At 53.3% G+C, this 19,276-nt stretch overlaps 1 protein-coding gene across 1 annotated transcript in view; it reads left to right on the forward strand.

Annotated features, from left to right (window-relative positions):
• Window positions 1-17,527, forward strand: part of NKAIN1 (sodium/potassium transporting ATPase interacting 1) — a 41,795-nt gene extending 24,268 nt beyond the window's left edge. Inside the window, exons 2-7 of the mRNA XM_038531318.1 lie at window positions 10,906-11,043; window positions 12,462-12,542; window positions 13,809-14,006; window positions 14,702-14,762; window positions 15,394-15,475; window positions 15,620-17,527. Of these exons, the coding sequence (XP_038387246.1) occupies window positions 10,906-11,043; window positions 12,462-12,542; window positions 13,809-14,006; window positions 14,702-14,762; window positions 15,394-15,475; window positions 15,620-15,629 (570 nt within the window). The 3' untranslated portion in view covers window positions 15,630-17,527. The remainder of the gene's footprint in view (window positions 1-10,905; window positions 11,044-12,461; window positions 12,543-13,808; window positions 14,007-14,701; window positions 14,763-15,393; window positions 15,476-15,619) is intronic.
• Window positions 17,528-19,276: the final 1,749 nt, after the last annotated feature.

The following is a 19,276-nucleotide window of genomic DNA, read 5'->3' on the forward strand; positions in this document are numbered from 1 at the left end:
GAAGGCCCCTCTCTGCATGGCCCGCATGACCTACCGCTGTGATGCCTGTGGGTTTGCATCAGATTGGGGATGAAGAGAGAGGCCCAAAGATTCATTCGATTCAGAGGGACCCTTTGATTTTAGACTGACCTTGGTCTCACCCTGGGCTTCTAGGCTGGGTTTATGCAAATTAATGTAGATATATGCTAATGGACCACTCGCAGGGCTGATCTAATGGAGCTGCCCGATCAGAGGTGTAGTAGGATGGATCTGCCCAGAGGGGTCTGAGGAGTCCCCCAGCTGGGAAGGGTCACCAGTCACTGGGATGCGGGGTGGGGTTGCCATGGAGACAGGCCAAGCCTCAGCGGCTGCCTCTTTCAGGAACCTGGGCTGGCCCCAACCAGCCCTCAGAGACAGTCCTTGGCCTCCCTTAAGCTCCAGGCTGGTCTCGGAGGGCTAATTACGCACAAGCTAGTGACCAGCTGCTCCCTAGTTCCCCCAGGCCCAGCTGAGGTACAGGGCTGGGCCACAGCAGGAAGGCATAAGGACAGACAGATGGCAGGCTGGGGGCTGGGGGGCTGGGAAAGCTGTCCTCAGGAGGAAGGAGCAGGGCTACAAGGGGTGAGCTTCCCAACTGCCAGGGTGTGCGACCTACCCCGGTGACCAGGCATCAGAAAGCCACGTGGTAAGGAATACAGAGGGTTTGGCTGCAGTCTCAGCTCTTCTGTGTGTCCTGGGGCAAGCCCCTCTACTTCCCTGGGCCTCAATTTCCTCACCCAGCAATGAGAGTGGGATTAAGAAACCTGAGTATGAGCGGTGATACACAGTGGGTGCTCAATAATTGATCCCACTGTTCTGAAGCCCATTGAGAGAGGTCTTCTAATGGAAAAGAACATCCCCCTCGTCTTGCCCCTCTTCCACTGCTCCTGCTCTCGGGGCTGGGCAGGTGATTTGGCCTCTTCACTGAGGAGGCAACAGGCAGGACTGTCATCCCATGAGGACAGGAACCAGGTCCTCTACATTCCCCACTGACTTCTCAGCTCTCAACCCACGAAAGGCCCTGGAGAGTTGTTTGCAGAATGAACAACTGGCCAGATGTGAAGTACTCAGCATAGTGTCTGGCACTGATAGGTTAATAAGCATTAGCTGTTATGTCACTGCCCCCGGAGTCGGGGCTGGGTGACTCTGCCCCTTCCTGGGGCCCCTCTGACTGGCTCTGGAGAGAGGGGTGGTGGGTGCGCCAAACGTGTGCCTAGGGACCACGGCACTTGAACCTGAGCTCTGCCACTTTCTGAGTGACTTCGGGGGCCACTCTGAGCCTCCTCTGTGAAAAGAGAAGCTTCATACCGCGGTGGCTGCCCTAGAGCTGTAGGGGGCCCTGGGCCCTTGTCCAGTGGAACCTGAGGAGAGGTGGGGACATTTGGGTGTAGTCAGGCAGAAGCAGGGCTGCATGACCCAAGCAGAACCTAGGCTTCTGCAAAAAAAAAAAAAAAAAAAAAAAAAGCTTCTGGGGAAATGGGGCCATTATCACCCAGCAGGGGTCACAGGACCCCAAGGCCCATTCCCTCTGCCCATAGGCAGGCTGTAGCACCGCCAGGCCCAGACAGTGACTTGGAGCTACTGAGGCCCCCAGTGTACAGATGAGAACATTGAGGCCTAGAGGGAGAGACTTGCCCAGGACCCCACAGCACGTTCATGACGAAGAAGGAGACCTCGGATCCTCTGAGCCACTTTAACTGCTTTTTCACATGAATCAACATTGAAAAACATTTCTTAACGTTTTTGAAAAATCTTTGTTGTAAAAAATTCCAAAATACAGAAGTATAAATAAAAGTAGAAGTCTCCCCGTGTCCCCATTGTCACTCCTTAGAAAGGATTTCTCATAACCTTTGTTGTGTGTTTCCTGGCCTCTTGATTCTGCATTGACACACACTTCGTATCTTTTTCTTTTCTTTTCTTTTCTTTTTTTTTTTTGGCTTTGTTTTTTTTTTAACACATAAATGGAATCCTATTGTTCTGCAGCTTGGTTTTTGCTTGTGTGGTTGTTGTTGTTGTTGTTGTTGTTGTTGTTTTTCTTTTCACTTAACAGTGATAACCTTGTCCATTTTCTAGAAGGAATCAAGATGGGGCAGAGAGGGGCTGCAGGAGCTCAGGAAGGGGCAAGGAGTGTGTGTGTGTGTGCGCGTGTGCATGCGTGCATGCATGTGTGTGTGTGTGTTGAGTGCAGGAAAGAGTCCCCACAGGTCAGTACACACAGTGGATGGGGAATCTGGCAGAGAAGCCCCCGTCATCAGCTCCTAGAGGACTGTGCTGTTTGTGTCCAGACTTGAGCTCTCTGAGGAGGGCCCCACACCAGCCTGTTCATCACCATATACTCTGCACAGGGCCTGGTGCATAATAGATGCTCAAGAAATATTTGTTCAGGGAACTGCTAGGCCAGCTTTCCCTGACCCTGCCGTAGACTGCCTGGTCCCTGTGACTTTCAACTCCTGCTCAAAGGGCATTGCCCTAGATGGACCTTGGAGATGGGAGCAGAGCTCAGGGAGAATGAGAAGACCCTTCCTCTTGCAGAGCTCACTGCTGTCAGTTTGCTCACCTCCCTGATGAGGGGGTTGGACTGGTGGATCTCCAGGGGTCCTCCTGTCTGGCTTCAGTCCCACTCCCTCATTTCATGGATGAGGGGCTGAGTCGGGTTTAATTTTGTCAGCTGCCTCAGAAATCCACTGGGAGAAGGGGAGCTTGAATTTGGGATTGCAGCAAAGGCTGTTGCCATATACAGAGTACCAACCGTGTGCCAGGCGCTAGGCTGAGAGCTTTCCATGCATGACCTGAATCGTCAGGGTCAGAGACGGGGATTAATTTTCCCAAGGTCACACAGTGAATCAGAGACTGACTGGGGATGGAACTCACATTTGCTAGACCCCAAATGGGGAGCCCTTCCCACCTCAGCCCTTGACTGGGCCAAACCATTCTTTAGAAACTTCAGGGACCGCCTCTCTCATCATTCCGTCTGATGGCCTGACTTCCATGTCTAAGTGCCGCCGTGATATGGCTGGAATTTTGGCCAAGAAAGTAGTTGACTTGCAGAATTGGCTGGCAAGGGCTTAGGCACCAGAGGCTTCTGATGGGTTCTGTGGCCCAGAGCCCGGCCCTCTCTCCACCCTCTCTCCCAGCCAGCTTCCTGGGGCTGGGGTGGGCCCATCTGCATCATTCATCCCTTGGCCCCACCTGGGGTTGGGTCCTGGGGTTGGCGGCTAGACAGACTAGAGCATCCTACTGAGAACAGAGGCAGCCCTGACTCAGGGCTGAAGGTTCCCATGGCAACCGCATCCCCCTTGGCTGGCAGCTACCCGATAAATAAATAATCGAGTGGGGGTGGGGAGCGAAGGGCAAGGGGAAGGGCCGCAGGGGAGCTTCATGGTGGCTTCACTTGGGAAAGGAGAGGGGCGGGTTAGGCTTCAGGTAGGCTGGGGGGCCTGGGCTGGACAGGAGGGGAGCTGATGGTATTATAATGGCCAGATGAGAGGACGGTGACAGGAGAAAGTGGCCAGATGTGAGGGATTCAGAAAAGCAGGAGGGAGACCAGGACCTGAAGTCTAGCTTTCTGGCTTTTGTAGCTGGACACATCATGGGGCCCAAACACTGGAAATGGACCGAGTCTGGGTGTAAGTAAGTTCATGATGAGCCATCCAATGAGTAGCCAGTTATAAAGGGGCTGGAGGCTGAAACACGGGCAGGTAACCCCTGAAGCAGGGGTGGGTGTGCGTTTGCTTGGACAATGGAGCAGAAAGAGGGCCCAGGAAATGGCCTTGGGGTGTTCTGACACTTGGGGGCCTGGCTGCATGGGAGGATGATCTGCACCCAAATCAGCAGTGGCCAGGGAAGGGGGAGACCAAGTGCAACGTTGGCACCTGCAGTGTGCCAGGCATGGCTCTCAGCACCAGCAATGCAGCCATGACCACCTCAGGCAGAAATCCCTGCTCCCGCGGAGTTTACCTTCTAACCCAAGAGTCAAGGAAAGAGAGTGGGTAGTACATTAGTCTAGGATAAGTGCCGTGGAGAGAGTAAGGCAAGTGGCGGGCATGGAGTCCTGCAGCAGAATAGAATTTTAAATAATACTGAAAAAGAAATGGGGTGCCTGGCTGGCTCAGTCGGTAGAACATGCACCTCTTGATCTCAGGGTCGTGAGTTCGAGCCCCACGTTGGGTATAGAGCTTACTTTAAATATATACAAAAATTAATATGGAATATGGAATCTTTCCATAACCGTGCGAGGGAGGTATTGGGAATTACACCCATTCTGTTGGTGAGAAGACTGAGGTGCAGAGGAGTTACCAGGATTCTCACTGAGGTTCCACTCCTAACCACTGAATCAAATCGTCGTGTGCATGTGAGCAGAGGAGCTACTGGCAGAGCTGGCCATGGAGGCCGTTCAACACTTCTGAGCTTGGGAGCGTTGAGATAGATGAGGCATTCGCTGGTGGAGGAGGAGGGGCCTCTTTCTTTTATTATTATGATTTTTCAATAAAGTGGCTTGAGTGTGTTTAGGAGCCAGTGAGAAGTATCTTGGGAGGAGGAAGAGGTTGAGGTACAGGCAAGAAGAGTCTGAGGATGGTGGGAGTTCCTGAGAAGACAGGAGATGGGGTCCAGAGTGTAGGTGGAGGCAGTGGTCAGGGGAGGGGGCAGCCTGGGGAGGCAGAGGCCGGGTCCTCTGAGATGAGGCTGCAGGGGTAGGAGGGTCAAGGACAGTGAGGCCGATCTGAAACAGTCTGGAGAAAGGGAGTTCCCCAGAGAAGCCTAGTTGTGGGGCAGCAGGGGTCGCTCAGAGCTGGTGATTAAGGATCTGCATCTGTCCTGCACTTTGTCTGCCTGGGGGGTGACTTTCTCTAGCAGGCACTTGGCTGTTTTGCAAGTGGGGAGAAAATCGTTAATTGGGTTTGTGCAGGTGTGGGCTTTTCCTGACAGGTGTGATGGAAAGGCAGCCGGTATGAGAGCTTGGATTCCAGGAGAAGCTCATGTGCAAGTGAGGAAGCATCGTGTGGTCCCAGCAAGCCCAGCTGTGATGTGAGGAACCAGGGAATGGGAGGGGTGGAGGGTGAGAGGCAGGGCACCTGAGGCACTGGGCCCGGGTCTTCACCATCACCATCAGGGATGTTGGGAAGCAAGCTGGAGTGGTCCAACAGGGGCTGTCAAATTGGTGACTTTGAAGGCGGGCAGCTGTGGTGATGCCACAGTCCATACCGTGGCCGTGGCCGTGGAGGAGGAGAAATGGAGGGAAAGGACATGGGAACGGTGTTTGAGAGTTGAGAGGTTGAGCTGCTGGAAGGGGGTGGCCCCTGGATGATGTCAAAGGCAACCAGGATGATGCAGGGATGAAACTCACTTTCAGGGCAGGGCAGGGCAGGACCCAGAGGCGAATGGATGACAAAGTCAGTGGTGAAGGAAGTGGAATAGCCACAAGGCCTGAGCCCCAGGGGCACAGCGTTGTCCAGTTCTGCAAGCAACTTAGGGACCCCAGGGGATCTCACTTCACCCTTGGGCCCGAGGAACAGGGATATGAGAAGAGCACAGAGAAAGTACCATCCTTGAGTGCAAAACGTAAGGGAGGGGGACCTCTTGGGGAAGGAGCTGAGGCTTTTAGGGGCACAGGCTGGTTTGGAAGGGCTCGTGAAAGGGGTAGGGGCAGGGCGGGTGGGTGAGGCAAAGCAGCACAGGGCCTTGAGGAGGGTGGAGAGGGCTGAGGGGCAGGCACGTGGGACTTACCCCTTAGGTCTAGACAGATCCAGACAGAATATGGGTGACTTGTTCTCATTGTCACTCTGGGATGGTCAGGCCACCCATCCTGCTTCTCGGGGGACATTGGCAGGCCCAAGGCCTCCTCCAGGATTACCCCAGGCTCTGTGGGCTGCCCTGATGACAGAGTGACTCAACCAGTTCTGTGTTTTAGAAAAACCATACTACTGGGGACCCAAGTGGTTCAGCCGGTTAAGCCTCCAACTCTTGATCTCCGTTCAAGTCTTGATCTCAGGGTCATGAGTTCAGGCCCCATGTTGGGCTCCACGCTGCTGTGGAGCCTACTTAAAACAAAACACAAAACAACAATGCAAAGAAAAAGCACTTGGACAGGGGTGGTGGCCCGCCTCCTCCATCAGGCAGGAGGCCACATCAGCTGCCAACAGGAGCTCTGTCCTGGTCCTGGCCCACCGAGGAGAGAGACTCAAGACCTGGTTTACAGGCTGACCAGGTTAAAAACAAACAAACAAAAAGCCCAGAGTCAGTTTTTCCTTTAGTGCATGTGCACTTGAAATTTTTGCAAAGGAGGCTGCCGTTGTCTCCACGCTATTCCTCCCAACAAACTAACAAGACACAGCAAGGCCCACTAGGATTTACAGTCACTGCAGCCCTCAGATTATTGTTCTAAGTGGTGCAACCAGATGGGGAAGATATTCCTCCTAATTGTTTGTTCTTTATTTGTTAATTAGCCACAAATCACAGCTGCACAAGCAGAAGTTCTGGAATATCTGACTTGGTTTTCTAATAAAAAATAACTCTAGAATTGAGATTATTTTTAAGACGCAGAATCTCAAAAAGTATATATGGAGGGGCGCCTGGCTGGCTCAGTCGGTTAGAACATAGGACTTGATCTCAGGGATGTGGGTTGGAGCCCCATGTTGGGTATAGAGTTCACTTTTAAAAAAAAGTTGGGGGGTGCTGGGTGGCATAGTCGAATGAGTGGCCGACTTTTGGTTTCAGCTCAGGTCATAATCTCAGGGTCATGAGATCGAGCTCCGTATTGAGCTCTGTGCTTAAGACTCTCTACCCCGGGATCCCTGGGTGGCCCAGTGGTTTAGCGCCTGCCTTTGGCCCAGGGCGCAATCCTGGAGACCCGGGATCGAATCCCACGTCGGGCTCCCGGTGCGTGGAGCCTGCTTCTCCCTCTGTCTATGTCTCTGCCTCTCTCTCTCTCTCTCTCTGTGACTATCATAAATAAATAAAAATTTAAAAAAAGACTCTCTACCCCCTCCCTCTCTCTCTCTTGAATGAATAAATAAATGTTTTTAAAAATTTTAAAGTTTTTAAAAATTTGAAAAGGGACGCCTGGGTGGCTTAGGGGTTGAGCGTCTGCCTTTGGCTCAGGGCATGATCCCGGGTCTGGGGATTGAGTCCTGCATCAGGCTCCCTGTGAGGAGCCTGCTTCTCCCTCTGCCTGTGTTTCTGTCTCTCTCTGTGTGTCTCACATGAATAAATAAATAATTTTAAAAAAAATTAAAATTAAATTAAAATAAAAAATGTATATACATGGACTTAAATCTATCTTTGCTTTCAGCACTGGCAGGGAGACAGCAGCATTCAGGTCTGGGTGACCCCACTCACTACACTGGTTTGTGACTGTCACTCTTCCCTTACTAGACTCTGAGTTCCCATAGGGTAGGGACCACAGCCTATTCCCTTCTGCATGCCAAGCCAGCAGGGGACCTGACGCAGACCACATGCTCTATGAACAAGGATGGAGGAGGGTGGAGGGGGGCCGGAGTGATGCCTGCCAGGGATCAGATCCATTTTCAGTGGGGAAAGAGCCAGCTCCTTGGGCCAGTCAGAGAGGTCTTCCTAGAAAGGAGGGAATAGTGGTATACTTTGAAGACCAAGGAGGACTTGCATATAGGAAAAGGGAAATGAAGGCAGGACTTCAACTGTCATTTCAGCCCCTTAAGGGGGCAGGAGCTGGCTGGGGATAAAGGTGTGGGCCAGCTCCTAGCAAGCCTTCGGTGCCCAACTAAGAAGCTCCCACTGTTGAGTCTTCTACTAATGAGCCACCTTTTATTACATCTAGTTGTCTGTTAGTCTATGTGATGTCTCTGTATCCTCACAACAACTTCTTGGGGGAAGGATCGCCTTCCCTATTTACAGCTGAAGAAATAGTCTCAGAGAGGGAAAGTAACTCAAACTAAGTCACACAGAGCTGCAATTTGAACCTGAATTTTAGTGACTCCAAAGCTTTTCGTGGTAACTATCCCCCTGCCTACTTTCTCAGTGAGGTCCCCGAGAACCCAGAGGGGTTGGAGCAAGGGCCAGGGGCAGGCCAGGGTGATACCATACTGTAGGTAGGCATATCCAGGTGAGATGTCTTCCCAGCTACACCATGAGCCTGGGCAAGTCTGTCTCAGCCACTTCCTCCATCCTCTGGTGGCAGCCTCCCTGCCAGGACCAGGTGCCAGCTGAGTTGAGAACATCAAGTGGGCCCCAAACCACCCCAAGGCTCCCCAAGGCCTGGCAGATTCGAGGTGAGAGGAGAAGAGCAGAAGCCAGGCAGGAGCTGTTGGGAGCAGGAAGCAACCTGAGGAGTGTCTCCCCCACGGTCAGCTAGAATCAAAGCTGGAAGGGCCCTTAGAGGTCCTATAGTCCAGTGGCCTCTTACGTACAAAAGAAGGAGCTTGAGACTCCGTGGGGAAGGTGGTCTGGTCACCCAGGAGTCTGTCAGACTCTCAGCCAGAACCCACACCTCTTAACTCCCAGGCCTGTGCCAACAGAGAAAGATGATGGGGTGTTGGTGCCAAGATGGGCCAGGTGGCAGAGAAGAGCAGAATGACTGCCTGGCTCTGCCACCTACCTGCTGTGTGACCTTGGGCAAGTCACTTCCTTTCTCTGAGCCTCATGATCTCTTTCTTGAGAATGAGATAATGATCTCAGCTCTGCCTCTCTGCCAAGGAGTATCCAGTGAGGGATGAACTTGGAAAGCTCTTTACAATCTTCAGGGCCCCACAAGAGGAGTCACCAAGAGGCAGGCTGGTGCCAGGTGGGTGGGTGCCAGGGCTGGGCCTGCAGCTTCCTGGGTCTCTGCCCACGCCTTGCCATCTGGGTGGTGGTAGCATCAGCTCCACCTCCTCCTGCCTCCTTGCTAGGAAAACGGCTTCTGGGATCTTCTCGATCAGAATCTTCCCTATCCCTTCCCAGCCAGATCCTCTTCTCTCCCCTTCTTTTTTAATCAGGAGTTTTGGTTGCAAATGACAGAAATCATGATTACAAGGAGGGAAGATTCATTTTCGGCATTTTCTAGATCCTCAGACCTACAACGATGTGACCTGGACATTCCCCTTGCTTGTTCACTCTTCCCTCTCTGTCCCTTAGCTTTGGCTTCCTCCTCAAGCACGTTGTCCCTCTGAGATGGCAAAGACGGCCACCAACAGCTCCAGGTGACACTCTACCCATTCAGATACCCTGGCAGATAGTATCTGCCCCAGTTGCTCTAGCAACTTTCCAGGGTGACTCTCAGGAACAGGGTGCAGGACAAGTGCCCAGCCCTGAACAGATCCCTGTGTGTCGATTATTTGGTTAGGACTTGGTCATGAGCCCACTGCTGAAATTAGAGGTGGGCTCAGCCCCACCCAAGCCACATGGACTAAAAGTCTGGGAGTGATTCCCAAAACAGAGAGATGGGTTCGGGTCGCCTGGGTGGCTCAGTGGTTTAGAGTCTGCTTTTGGCTCAGGGTGTGATCCCAGGGTCTCTATGGGGAGCCTGCTTCTCCCTTTGCTATGTCTCTGCCTCTCTCTCTGATCTCTCATGAATACAATAAATAAAATCTTTAAAAAAAACACACACACACAAAGAGATGCATTCTTTCACCAGGAGAAGAGGTATTGGACAGTCAGTAATGATGTCATTGGCACTTTAGTTCTCAGCTGTATCAGCTGAAACATTGAGCCAGGAGTTCCTGGCAAGAGAGTGTTGATTGAGTCCTATATCAGCTCGCTTTTGCTGGGTAACAAACTATTCCATAGCAGCAGTTTATTTTTTTAAATTATTTTAAAAAGATTTTATTTATTTATTCATGAGAGACACAGGGAGAGAGAGAGGCAGAGACACAGGCAGAGGGAGAAGCAGGCTCCACGCAGGGAGCCCGACGTGGGACTTGATCCCAGGATTCCAGGATCACACCCTGGGCCGAAGGTGGCGCTAAACCACTGAGCCACCTGTGCTGCCCAGCAGCAGTTTAGAACAATCATTTTATTTAGCTCTTGATTCTGTAGGTCCGATGGATGATTCTTCTGGTCTGGCTATGTGTTTTTGGCCAGTTGGTGGGTTGGCTAGCACTGGAATGATCTACAGTGGCCTCCCTCATGTGTCTGATGGTTGGTGGGCTGTCATCTGGCGGTGGGGGGGAGGGGGGCGGAGTGTTTGGTTCTCCTATCACCCTCCAGCAGGTCACAGGGGCTCTTTCACATAGTGTCCTCTGTGTTACAAGTGTAGCAAGTAGGCGAGCTCCAGTGGACAAGCATTTCTTTTGGGTCTTCACTTGCACTGTGCTTGCTAAAGTCCCATCGGGCAAAGCAAGCGACATGACCAAGCACAGTGTTCGTGTGGGAGGCTACTGCCAAAGAGCATGGAAAAAGGGAGAGAAAGACCTTGAGGGCAATTTTGCAACCTACTGCAGCTACCCTGGGGAAGGGAAGTAAAAAAAATCCCTTTCTCTGCAGCACACGGATTCCACGGGCCAGGACTTCCAGAGAGGAGTCCTTGGAAGAGGTGACTCAGGCCCAGGGACTCTCCTGGGCCCTTCAGGGCCAGGGCTTGGCCCTTGGCCAGGGGTGGGGGAGGCAGTCTGGATCCTAACTCTACCCGCTCAGAGCCCCACAGGGGGCAGGGGTGCTAGTGGGGAGGAAGGAGTGCTGAACCCTGCTCCCTTCTCCTGTTAGCTATCCCCAAAGTGATGATCGGGGCTGTCTCAGTTCATCCCCACAGACTTGCTTCCATCTCCCCAGATCCCTGTAGTCTGGTGGGGCCGGGATGGCTCTGAGACTTGTGTCCAGTCGGGCCATGGTGGCTCGATACCATGGTAAATGGTGTCATCTGCTCCTCAAGGTCAAGGAGGAGTGCCTGTCCTTCCCCTTTGGGCGGTGACCTTGGCCTCAGCCTGCTTTTTCCCACAGGTAGCTGCGCTGGAGCGGCAGATCTTTGACTTCTTGGGCTACCAGTGGGCTCCTATCTTAGCCAACTTCCTGCACATCATGGCAGTCATCCTGGGCATCTTTGGCACCGTGCAGTACCGCTCGCGGTACCTCATTCTGGTATGGCTCACTTGGCCCCTCCCATCCACCCCCACTGTTCATCCAGCCAGAACTGCCCCCTACCCTGGGTGCCCAGCCCCCTGCTCTGTCTTAGCTCCGGCCTGGCTCAAATCCCAATGCTTCTCTGCTCAGCAGGGAGACAAGGCTGATATTCTCCCTGAAGAATTTCCTAGGGGAAAATCCAAATATTAACCAGCTCTGCCATGTAGTGAGTGCCTACCACGTGCCAAGCACACTGCTAAGAGTTTCGCATGTTTTACTTATCTTTACAACAGCCCTGCGAGGTATATCTTACCATCTCCATTTTCCAGACAGGGAAATGAGGCTCAGAAAGGTTATGAGGCTTCCTAAGGTCACACAGCTAAAAAGTGGCAGGATGAGAACATCAGATCCATAGCGAAGGCTCCCGATACATGGCCACGCTGCCTCAGTAAGCCAGCGGGGGGACAGACTTCATCTTTAGCTTCTCAGGTTGCTTTAAGAAGGCTGGATTGGCCTTCGTCCTTTCCTGTTCATCAAGAACATGGGCTAGAGTGGCCAGTGTGGCTTTGAGGCCAGTGTCTCCTGTGCTCCCATCCCAGGAGGGGATCATGTCCCTGGCTCCATCCTCCTGCTTCCTCTTTCCAAGCCTGGGGCCTTGATGGTCTCTGTTAAACTCCTGTTTTCAGCTGGGCCCACCCTTCTCCCTGTTCTCCCTCAGTGACCCATTCACATGCCTCTTTTGAGGGAAAAGGCTTTTCAGTAGCCTTACTACATAAATGCTTGACACCCGTGATAACAATGACATGTTTTGCCACGCTCCCGCCAGAGCCCTCTCCGGCTCATTCTTGGGCTCCTCCCACCTCCAACAGGCTGAGCTTCCAGAAGCCGGGTGAACAGGGCCCTTCCAAAGCTCTGCCTCACCTGGGATGGGAGCGTGCTCTCCAGCTCTCAGGAAAGCCCCAGGCACTCAGGGACCAAGTCTAGTTTCCTCACCCCTGAGGATTTCGTTGTCTGGCGGGTGACCGCACTGGAATTGGCAGGCACAGGACTTGGGTGGAAATACCCAGCTCCACTCCGGCTCTGCGGAGCCAGGCTTGTCTGTTGTTCTCTGCAAAAGGCATCGGATTAGCTGCCAGAGGACTGGAGCTTGAATAGCAGCCCTTTCTCTGCCTAGCTGTGTGATCTTGGAAAACTTCAACCTCCCCTCTAGGGCTTACATTAGTTATCTTTAGAGAAAGGACAGGGCCTTCCATGCAGGGCTGTTGTAAGGACCAAACAGATGTAAAAATGATTTTAAACTCTAAAGTGCTCTCTGAGTGAGATAGTGTCATAATTTCCCCTGCAAAGGTCTCCTCAGTCCCTGAGCTCTATCTCCATTGACGCGCCCCATCCACACTCCCCCAGGCCCACCCTGATCCCACCTCTCCTTTCCCCAGTATGCAGCCTGGCTGGTGCTCTGGGTCGGCTGGAATGCATTTATCATCTGCTTCTACCTGGAGGTTGGACAGCTGTCCCAGGTAAGCCTCAGGCCTGGCAATGCCAGAGGGCAGAGCCTGACTGTTCCTGTCTCCTACACAGGGGCTCCTAGTTTGGTTCGGGGCATCATCTCTTGATGAGATCTCCCTCCACACACCCGAATAATCTGTACTCCCCAGACTTACCCCCACTTTTTTGTTTCTGGCCTCTTCTGCACTCCTCAGAAACAAATGATGGAGCAGATAAGACTAAAGGGCCATCTGGGTGAGAATGGGCTGGGGTCCCACTTGTTCACAGGCTCAGTAGAAACCAATCACTTTAGTGGCCCTAACAAGTGCCCCACACGTGTTCAGTACAGGGGAGGTGAAAATGCTATGCATTTTGTACTGCTTAGGCCACAAAGATTTGAGTCCAGTTCTGATCAATATTTTCAGAAGGGGAAGGGATGAAGTACACTGGGGACAATTGAATGGACCAGGTCTCATGCAGAACTACTGAAGAAGGGGGAAGTTTTTAGCTTGTGGAAGAGCAAGCCCAGAGGACACAACTTCTATTACTAGTATATAAAGAAGGGAAAAATTATGAATGAGAGCATTGGCTTTGTAAGTTCTGCTAGATCTAAATCCCGGCTCCATCATTTCCAAGCTGTGTGACCTTGAGCAAATGGCTTACCCTCTCTGAGCTTGAGTTTTCCTGTCTAAGCACAGATAACCACTTTGTGTGGTTGCTGAGGGGATGAAATGAGATTATATATCTCAGCAGCACTTGGCACCTGGACAGCACTCAGTGAATATTTATTAACAGGCTGCATGAGTGAATGGATCGATAAACAGAGATTCGAGCTGTGGGTGAGAACCTCTGATCTAGGCCAGCCCCTTCTCTACTTTGGTGGGGGGTACCAAGGGCTAGAGAGGGCAGGTTTGCCCCGGGGCCACACCCAGAGAGCAGTGGAGATACTGAAGGGCTGTGAAGATGTCGACATTGAGGATTTCACCCCTGGCTGGGAAACTAGACTTGGTCCCTGTTAGTGTCCCTTGCATCCCTGAAACTTTGGGGCTCGTGTGGGTCAGCCAGCCCCTTCCATCTCTGATGGAACGGTGAGACCTACATAGTCATCAAGCGCCACCTACTGGCCAAATATAGACATGCAGAAACAGACTCCCTCCATGCCCTACAAATCCAGCCAGGCGAGGAGGCTGTCACAACAGTCCAGGTGTGACATAGATCTTATATGGTTTCCTGGGGCCTGGGGAAGATGCCCCCCACCCCTGGCCCCAGCTCAGTATCCTAGGCCCCTCTGCCCCCAGGACCGGGACTTCATCATGACCTTCAACACGTCCCTGCATCGCTCCTGGTGGATGGAGAATGGGCCAGGCTGCCTGGTGACCCCTGTCCTGAACTCCCGCCTGGCCCTGGAAGACCATCATGTCATCTCTGTCACCGGCTGCCTGCTTGACTATCCCTACATCGAAGCACTCAGCAGTGCCCTGCAGATCTTCCTGGCTGTGAGTCCTCCTGCCCTCGTCCCCCCCACACCTAGCCCACAGACCCCCAGAGGTGGAGTCTGCCTCAACCCCTTTGTTTAGCTCTAGTTAAGAAGGGGAGAACCTAGACCTTCCAGCCTGCCTGTGCCTCTGCCTGGCTCCATCCATCTTCACATTTTGTATCTCCTCCCTTCACTCGTGCGACAGCCCCTATTCCAGGATGAGCAAGTTGAATGAATAGAATGAGTCAGACTGTGAGTCAACCCAGTTTCCAGTGTATCCACTGTGTGACCTCGGACAAGTCACTTGCCCTCTCCAAGCTTATATGCTTATTCACAGAAAGGCGTGACCACATCAGCTGTGTAGAGTTGTGAGAGTAGAAGAGTGGCCTCAAGATAGTAATATAGTTCCCAGTCTTGGCCTCAGCACTCCACACACCCAAAACCACATAATCCTCTTTCCTCTTAAGTCAGTAAACTATTGTCCAAGTCTGGCTGGGAAAAACGAGGCTCAAAAAGATAAAATAATGACTGGTCCAAGTCCACTCGCAGAACAGAGAATGGAGCCAGCTGTGTTTGACTGTAAGGCCCAGTCATTTAACTTGAAGCTGTTCCGAGTTGGCCTTCATCCTAGCCCACCCCGTCCTCCCATCCTACTGGGCCCGGCCAGGCAGGGGGTGGAGGAAGAGTCTCTGTCTTCTTTCCTTCCACCCCCAGCTGTTTGGCTTCGTGTTCGCCTGCTACGTGAGCAAAGTGTTCCTGGAGGAGGAGGACAGCTGTGAGTGCCCAGCCCCTCGGGAACGGGGAAGCCTGGCCACGCACCACCCGTGCCTTCAGCACCCTGGACAGAGCCCCGCGCGGCCTAGGCGGGAGGGAGCCGGGGGTTGGCCAACTGGCCCCTCTTGGTGGGGGTGAAGGGGCGGCGGAGGGGGGGGGTCTGCGCGGCCAGCGCGGCCCGGGCTGTCACCCAGACACCCAGGTGCCCAGTGCAGGCTGCAGCGCTGCTCTCTACCCACTCCTCTTAGGTTGCGCCCTCGGAGTTTGCTCCACGAGGCTCGCCCCTACCAAGCACCTGCCGTGCCCAGTCGCATCCCCGCTCTACCCTCCACCCCCACCTCCGAGGTCTTGCCCCCTTAAGTGGCGCAGGCCCTGCTCCCTGAAAGGACGCCTCGCCCCCCCTCCCCTGCTCTCCATCCACTTGGGCTTCGGCCCGCTCAGGCTGAGCTCCCGCATAGGTCGGACTCTCAGGATGGGGCTGCAGAGCCCCGCCCTAAGACCCTGTAGGGGCGGGGGGGGGGGGGGGGCGAGGGGCGGTCTGGCCCTCAGATACTTCCTTTTCAGGACCCAGCCTCCCCTAACTCTTACCCCACAGGCCCATCCCTAACTATGCGCCACCTCCCCTTCCGCAGTTGACTTCATCGGTGGCTTTGACTCCTACGGATACCAGGCGCCCCAGAAGACGTCGCATTTACAACTGCAGCCTCTGTACACGTGGGTCATGGCTTGGGGCGGGGTGGAGGGACTGGGGCGTCCGGTCGGGGCAGAAGGGGGAGGGGGCAGCGCGGAGGGCAGCCGGACCCCTCTGCCCGCGGACCTTCAGGGTCCACCTCCCTAACCTGCCTTTGTTTCCTGCAGGTCGGGGTAGCTTCTGGCCGGAGTCCCGCGCCCACGGGCTGGACGGCGGCGGCTGGGCGCGCTCGGGCCGGTGGCAGGCGCGCCCCCTGGCGGCTCGCGGACCGACTGCAGCCTGCGCCGGCCGGGTCTGCGCGGACGCGGACGCGGACTCGGAGGGACCCGCGGCCCGACTCCAGGGGCGCGGCGGGCCCCTGGGGGGCCGGGCGGGGAGGGGATCGCGGGCTTTGTATTTTTTTTATCTCAGCCTTGGCGTGCGCCGGGCCTCCCTCCCTTCTCCAGCCTCTCCCTTTCGAAACCCTTGACCCCACTTCCGGCCCCTTGTCCAGCGAGAAATGGCCTTCGCCAGCCCTGGGGGGAGTTACTGTGAACTAGGAGGAGTCCTGGGTTCCACCTGCAGCTCCCTCACGGGCTCGCTGTGGGACATCCGGCAAGGCCCTTGCCCTCTCTGGGCCTCAGTTTCCCTCAATTAAAATAATCTCTTAGCAGATGGAGCTTTCTAGCCTTTTCATTCGACTCTTAATTCCCCGGGCTAGGCTGAGATTATAATTCCCATTTTAGAGTAATGGAAACTGAGGCCCGGAGATAGGAAGCGATTTGCTTGAGGCCACACAGCAAGGCTTTTGGTGGAGGCAGGCCTTGAACACAGTGTACCTTCTGTGGTTTCAGACTCCAAAACCCAGTGTCTGGTCTCTGAATCCCATTTCCAAACCCCCGTCCAGCTGGGACACTAGAACTCATGTGATCTACATCACACTCACCATCCGCCACCATGACCACCACTTGTCAGCGCCTCTCTTGAAGCAATACACCTGTTCTCCTGTTGGGAACCAGATGAACAGAGCCTAGAGCCCTGAATTCAGCAAGACCCACAGGGAAGCCCTCCTAGACTCGGCCCCTGTCCATCTTTGGCAAATCTTTCAAGCTCATTCCAGTAATGGCGCATGGGCAGGGGTAGGGGGAGCATATCTCAGCCACGCCACCCCCTTCCAGGTCCCTGAGGCCGAGTCTGCTGCAGTCATGATCCCCTATCCCCTCAGCAACTCCACCAACCCCTGATGGCTCCATCCACCTCTCCAGTTGGAAGACTTGTGGTTCCAGAATGGAAAACTTTCAAAGATCACTAGCGTTTGTGACCACTTCAGTTCCAAGAGAAACCTCTAACAAGCCCAGAAGGAGTTCTTGAAGAGGCAGGCTGGGAGTGTGCGTCGTGGTGCGGAGCCAAGAGGGCCAGAACCCTTGAAAGCAAACAGAGATGAGAGCTCATTCTCACCATCTCCTTCCACAGACACCCCTGAGGACCATACTTGCTGTGCACTGACCATGAGTCCAAGGGCAGGAGGGTCAGGTCTCAGCTTCCCAGTCTGTGAAACAGGAGTGGCCCTGGGTTAGAAGAGAGGGCAGGAGGCGTGGGGGAACTGGAAGGAAACACAGATGGTTTGTACACCTGAGCCCGTGGTGACACTCCATTCCTTGCTCTCTGCCATCAGGTCTAGCAGTCCCTACCATCTAAGGCCAAACTATCCTGAGCTAGGACCACACCACACCATCCCATCTGCAGTGCTGTGCTAAGGAGCCAGCCCCAGGAGTTCCACTGGTCACCCCGGGCACTGCGGTCCCATATAGTCTGCCCAGGTAGCTAGGGGTTCAGCTCAAGAAGGGGGCAGCCCCCTTTGGACCTGGCTGCTATCCTGCCACTGGGCCACCTTCTGCCTCCAGCCCTCACCTCCCACCCCCACCCCCAGCCTCCTTTATATTCAACGGGTTTAGCCACTGGTGCTTTGAAGCCTTTTGTTTTTATAAGATGGTTTTTGCAAGGGGACCAAGTTCTTTTCCCACTGGGACCTTGCAAGGCAGGGACTGTACCCTTGTTTCTGTGCAGGTGGGTTGATTAAAGATGGTGTTTTCTTCTCTGTCATTCTCTTCCTCCTGCCCTTTGAGTGAGTCAGCAGGGTCCCTGCTTGAGGGTGAGCAGGGGCTGAGAGTCAATGTCACTGTCATTCCTGGGGTACTGGCCTATGCTTCTGACTGGCTGTGTAGCTTTGGGAAGTCACTCTCCCTCTCTCTCTCTCTTTAAAAAATATTTACTTATTTCAGAGAGAAAGAACACAAGCATGAGGAGAGGGAGGGGCAGAGGGAGAAGCTGAGCAGGGAGCCTGACGTGGGGTTCCATCCCAGGACCCTGGGATCATGATGTGAGACAAAGGCAGACGCTTAACCAACTGAGCCACCCAGGTGCCCTTCTTCTTCTCTTCTCTCATCCATAAAATGCAGAGGTGGGGCTAAATCAGTAGATTCCCAAACCTGGCTCACAATCCCCTGGAGAGCTTTCTACCTATTTTTCTGATTAAGTGGATCATAAGTTTATGCTTCCAAATACCCTTTGCATCTCAACTCTGCCCTCTTCCTGACAGTTCAGTTCCTGACTTAGAATGAGCTGGCGGACGGTGCTTTAGATGCAGATTCCTGGGACATCCTGGATCTTTTCTGGCAATAACAGCCAGAATCAGTATTTTGGATATTCGAAATTTTATTTACTTTCGTGACTGGGTACCATATATATATGGTACAGAATTCAGAAAGTCACAGGGGTTTATGTCTTATTACCTATTTTACCTATTTTTCATGTCTTTCTAAACATAGAGAATTCTCTGTTAGCTTACATAAATATTTTTTCCCCTTTTCACATGAATGGCAACATGCTCTACTCAATCTTCAACTTCCTCCTGCTTCTTCTACCTAACTCTGAATCTTGGAAACCATCCCCCAATAATAACCTGTGGAGCTACTTCCCATTCTTCCCTGGTGATTTGGTAGTATTAGGACTTGTGTTAAGATTTCCAGGTAATCCCAATGTGGCTAGCAGCTAAGAAGCAGAGGGTCTACGCAAGATGCCTCAGGTTCATTCCACAAACCTCTGTGGAGCACTCCTGGTCATGGAGTTCAGAGGAAAGTAATCACAGACATCACCTTCAAGGAGTTTATGGTTTAGTGGGGAGCCCACGGGTTGGGCCACAGAAGGGTGAATGCTGCTGGCAGGTGGTCAGTGCTGAGGACAGGGTGGAGTGAAAGGCAGTTTTTAAAAAATATTTTATTTATTCATGAGAGATCGGGGGGTGGGGAGGCAGAAACACAGGCAGAGGGAGGAGAAGCAGGCTCCATGCAGGGAGCCCAATGCAGGACTTGATCCAGGGACTCCAGGATCACGCCCCGGGCCAAAGGCAGGCGCCAAACTGCTAAGCCACCCAGGTGTCCCTGAAAGACAGTTGTCAATAAGAGCTCAGGTGAGAGGCCATCTGGACAGGGACGATAGCATGAGCAGAGATGTGGAGGAAGGAGAACACGTGGTGTTGGGGGGAGGAATAGCCAGGGACAAACTGGTTGGAGGAAGCTTTGATCTTTGATGGGAAATGTATTAGTTTCCTATTGCTGTCATAGATTACCACAACATTAGTGTCTTCAAACAATACAAAGTCTACCTGCATTTCTTGGCTCATGGCCCCTTCCTCCATCTTCAAAGCCAGCAATGTCATATCTCTCTGACCCTCCTTCTATCTCTACCCACATCTCCACCACAACCATGAAAGGGTCTCCACTTTTATGGGCTCATATCATTAGACTGGGCCCAACCAGATAATCTGGGATAACCTCCCCATCTGA

The sequence above is a fragment of the Canis lupus genome, chromosome 2 (genome assembly GCF_011100685.1).
Source record: "Canis lupus familiaris isolate Mischka breed German Shepherd chromosome 2, alternate assembly UU_Cfam_GSD_1.0, whole genome shotgun sequence".
Lineage (NCBI taxonomy): Eukaryota > Metazoa > Chordata > Mammalia > Carnivora > Canidae > Canis > Canis lupus.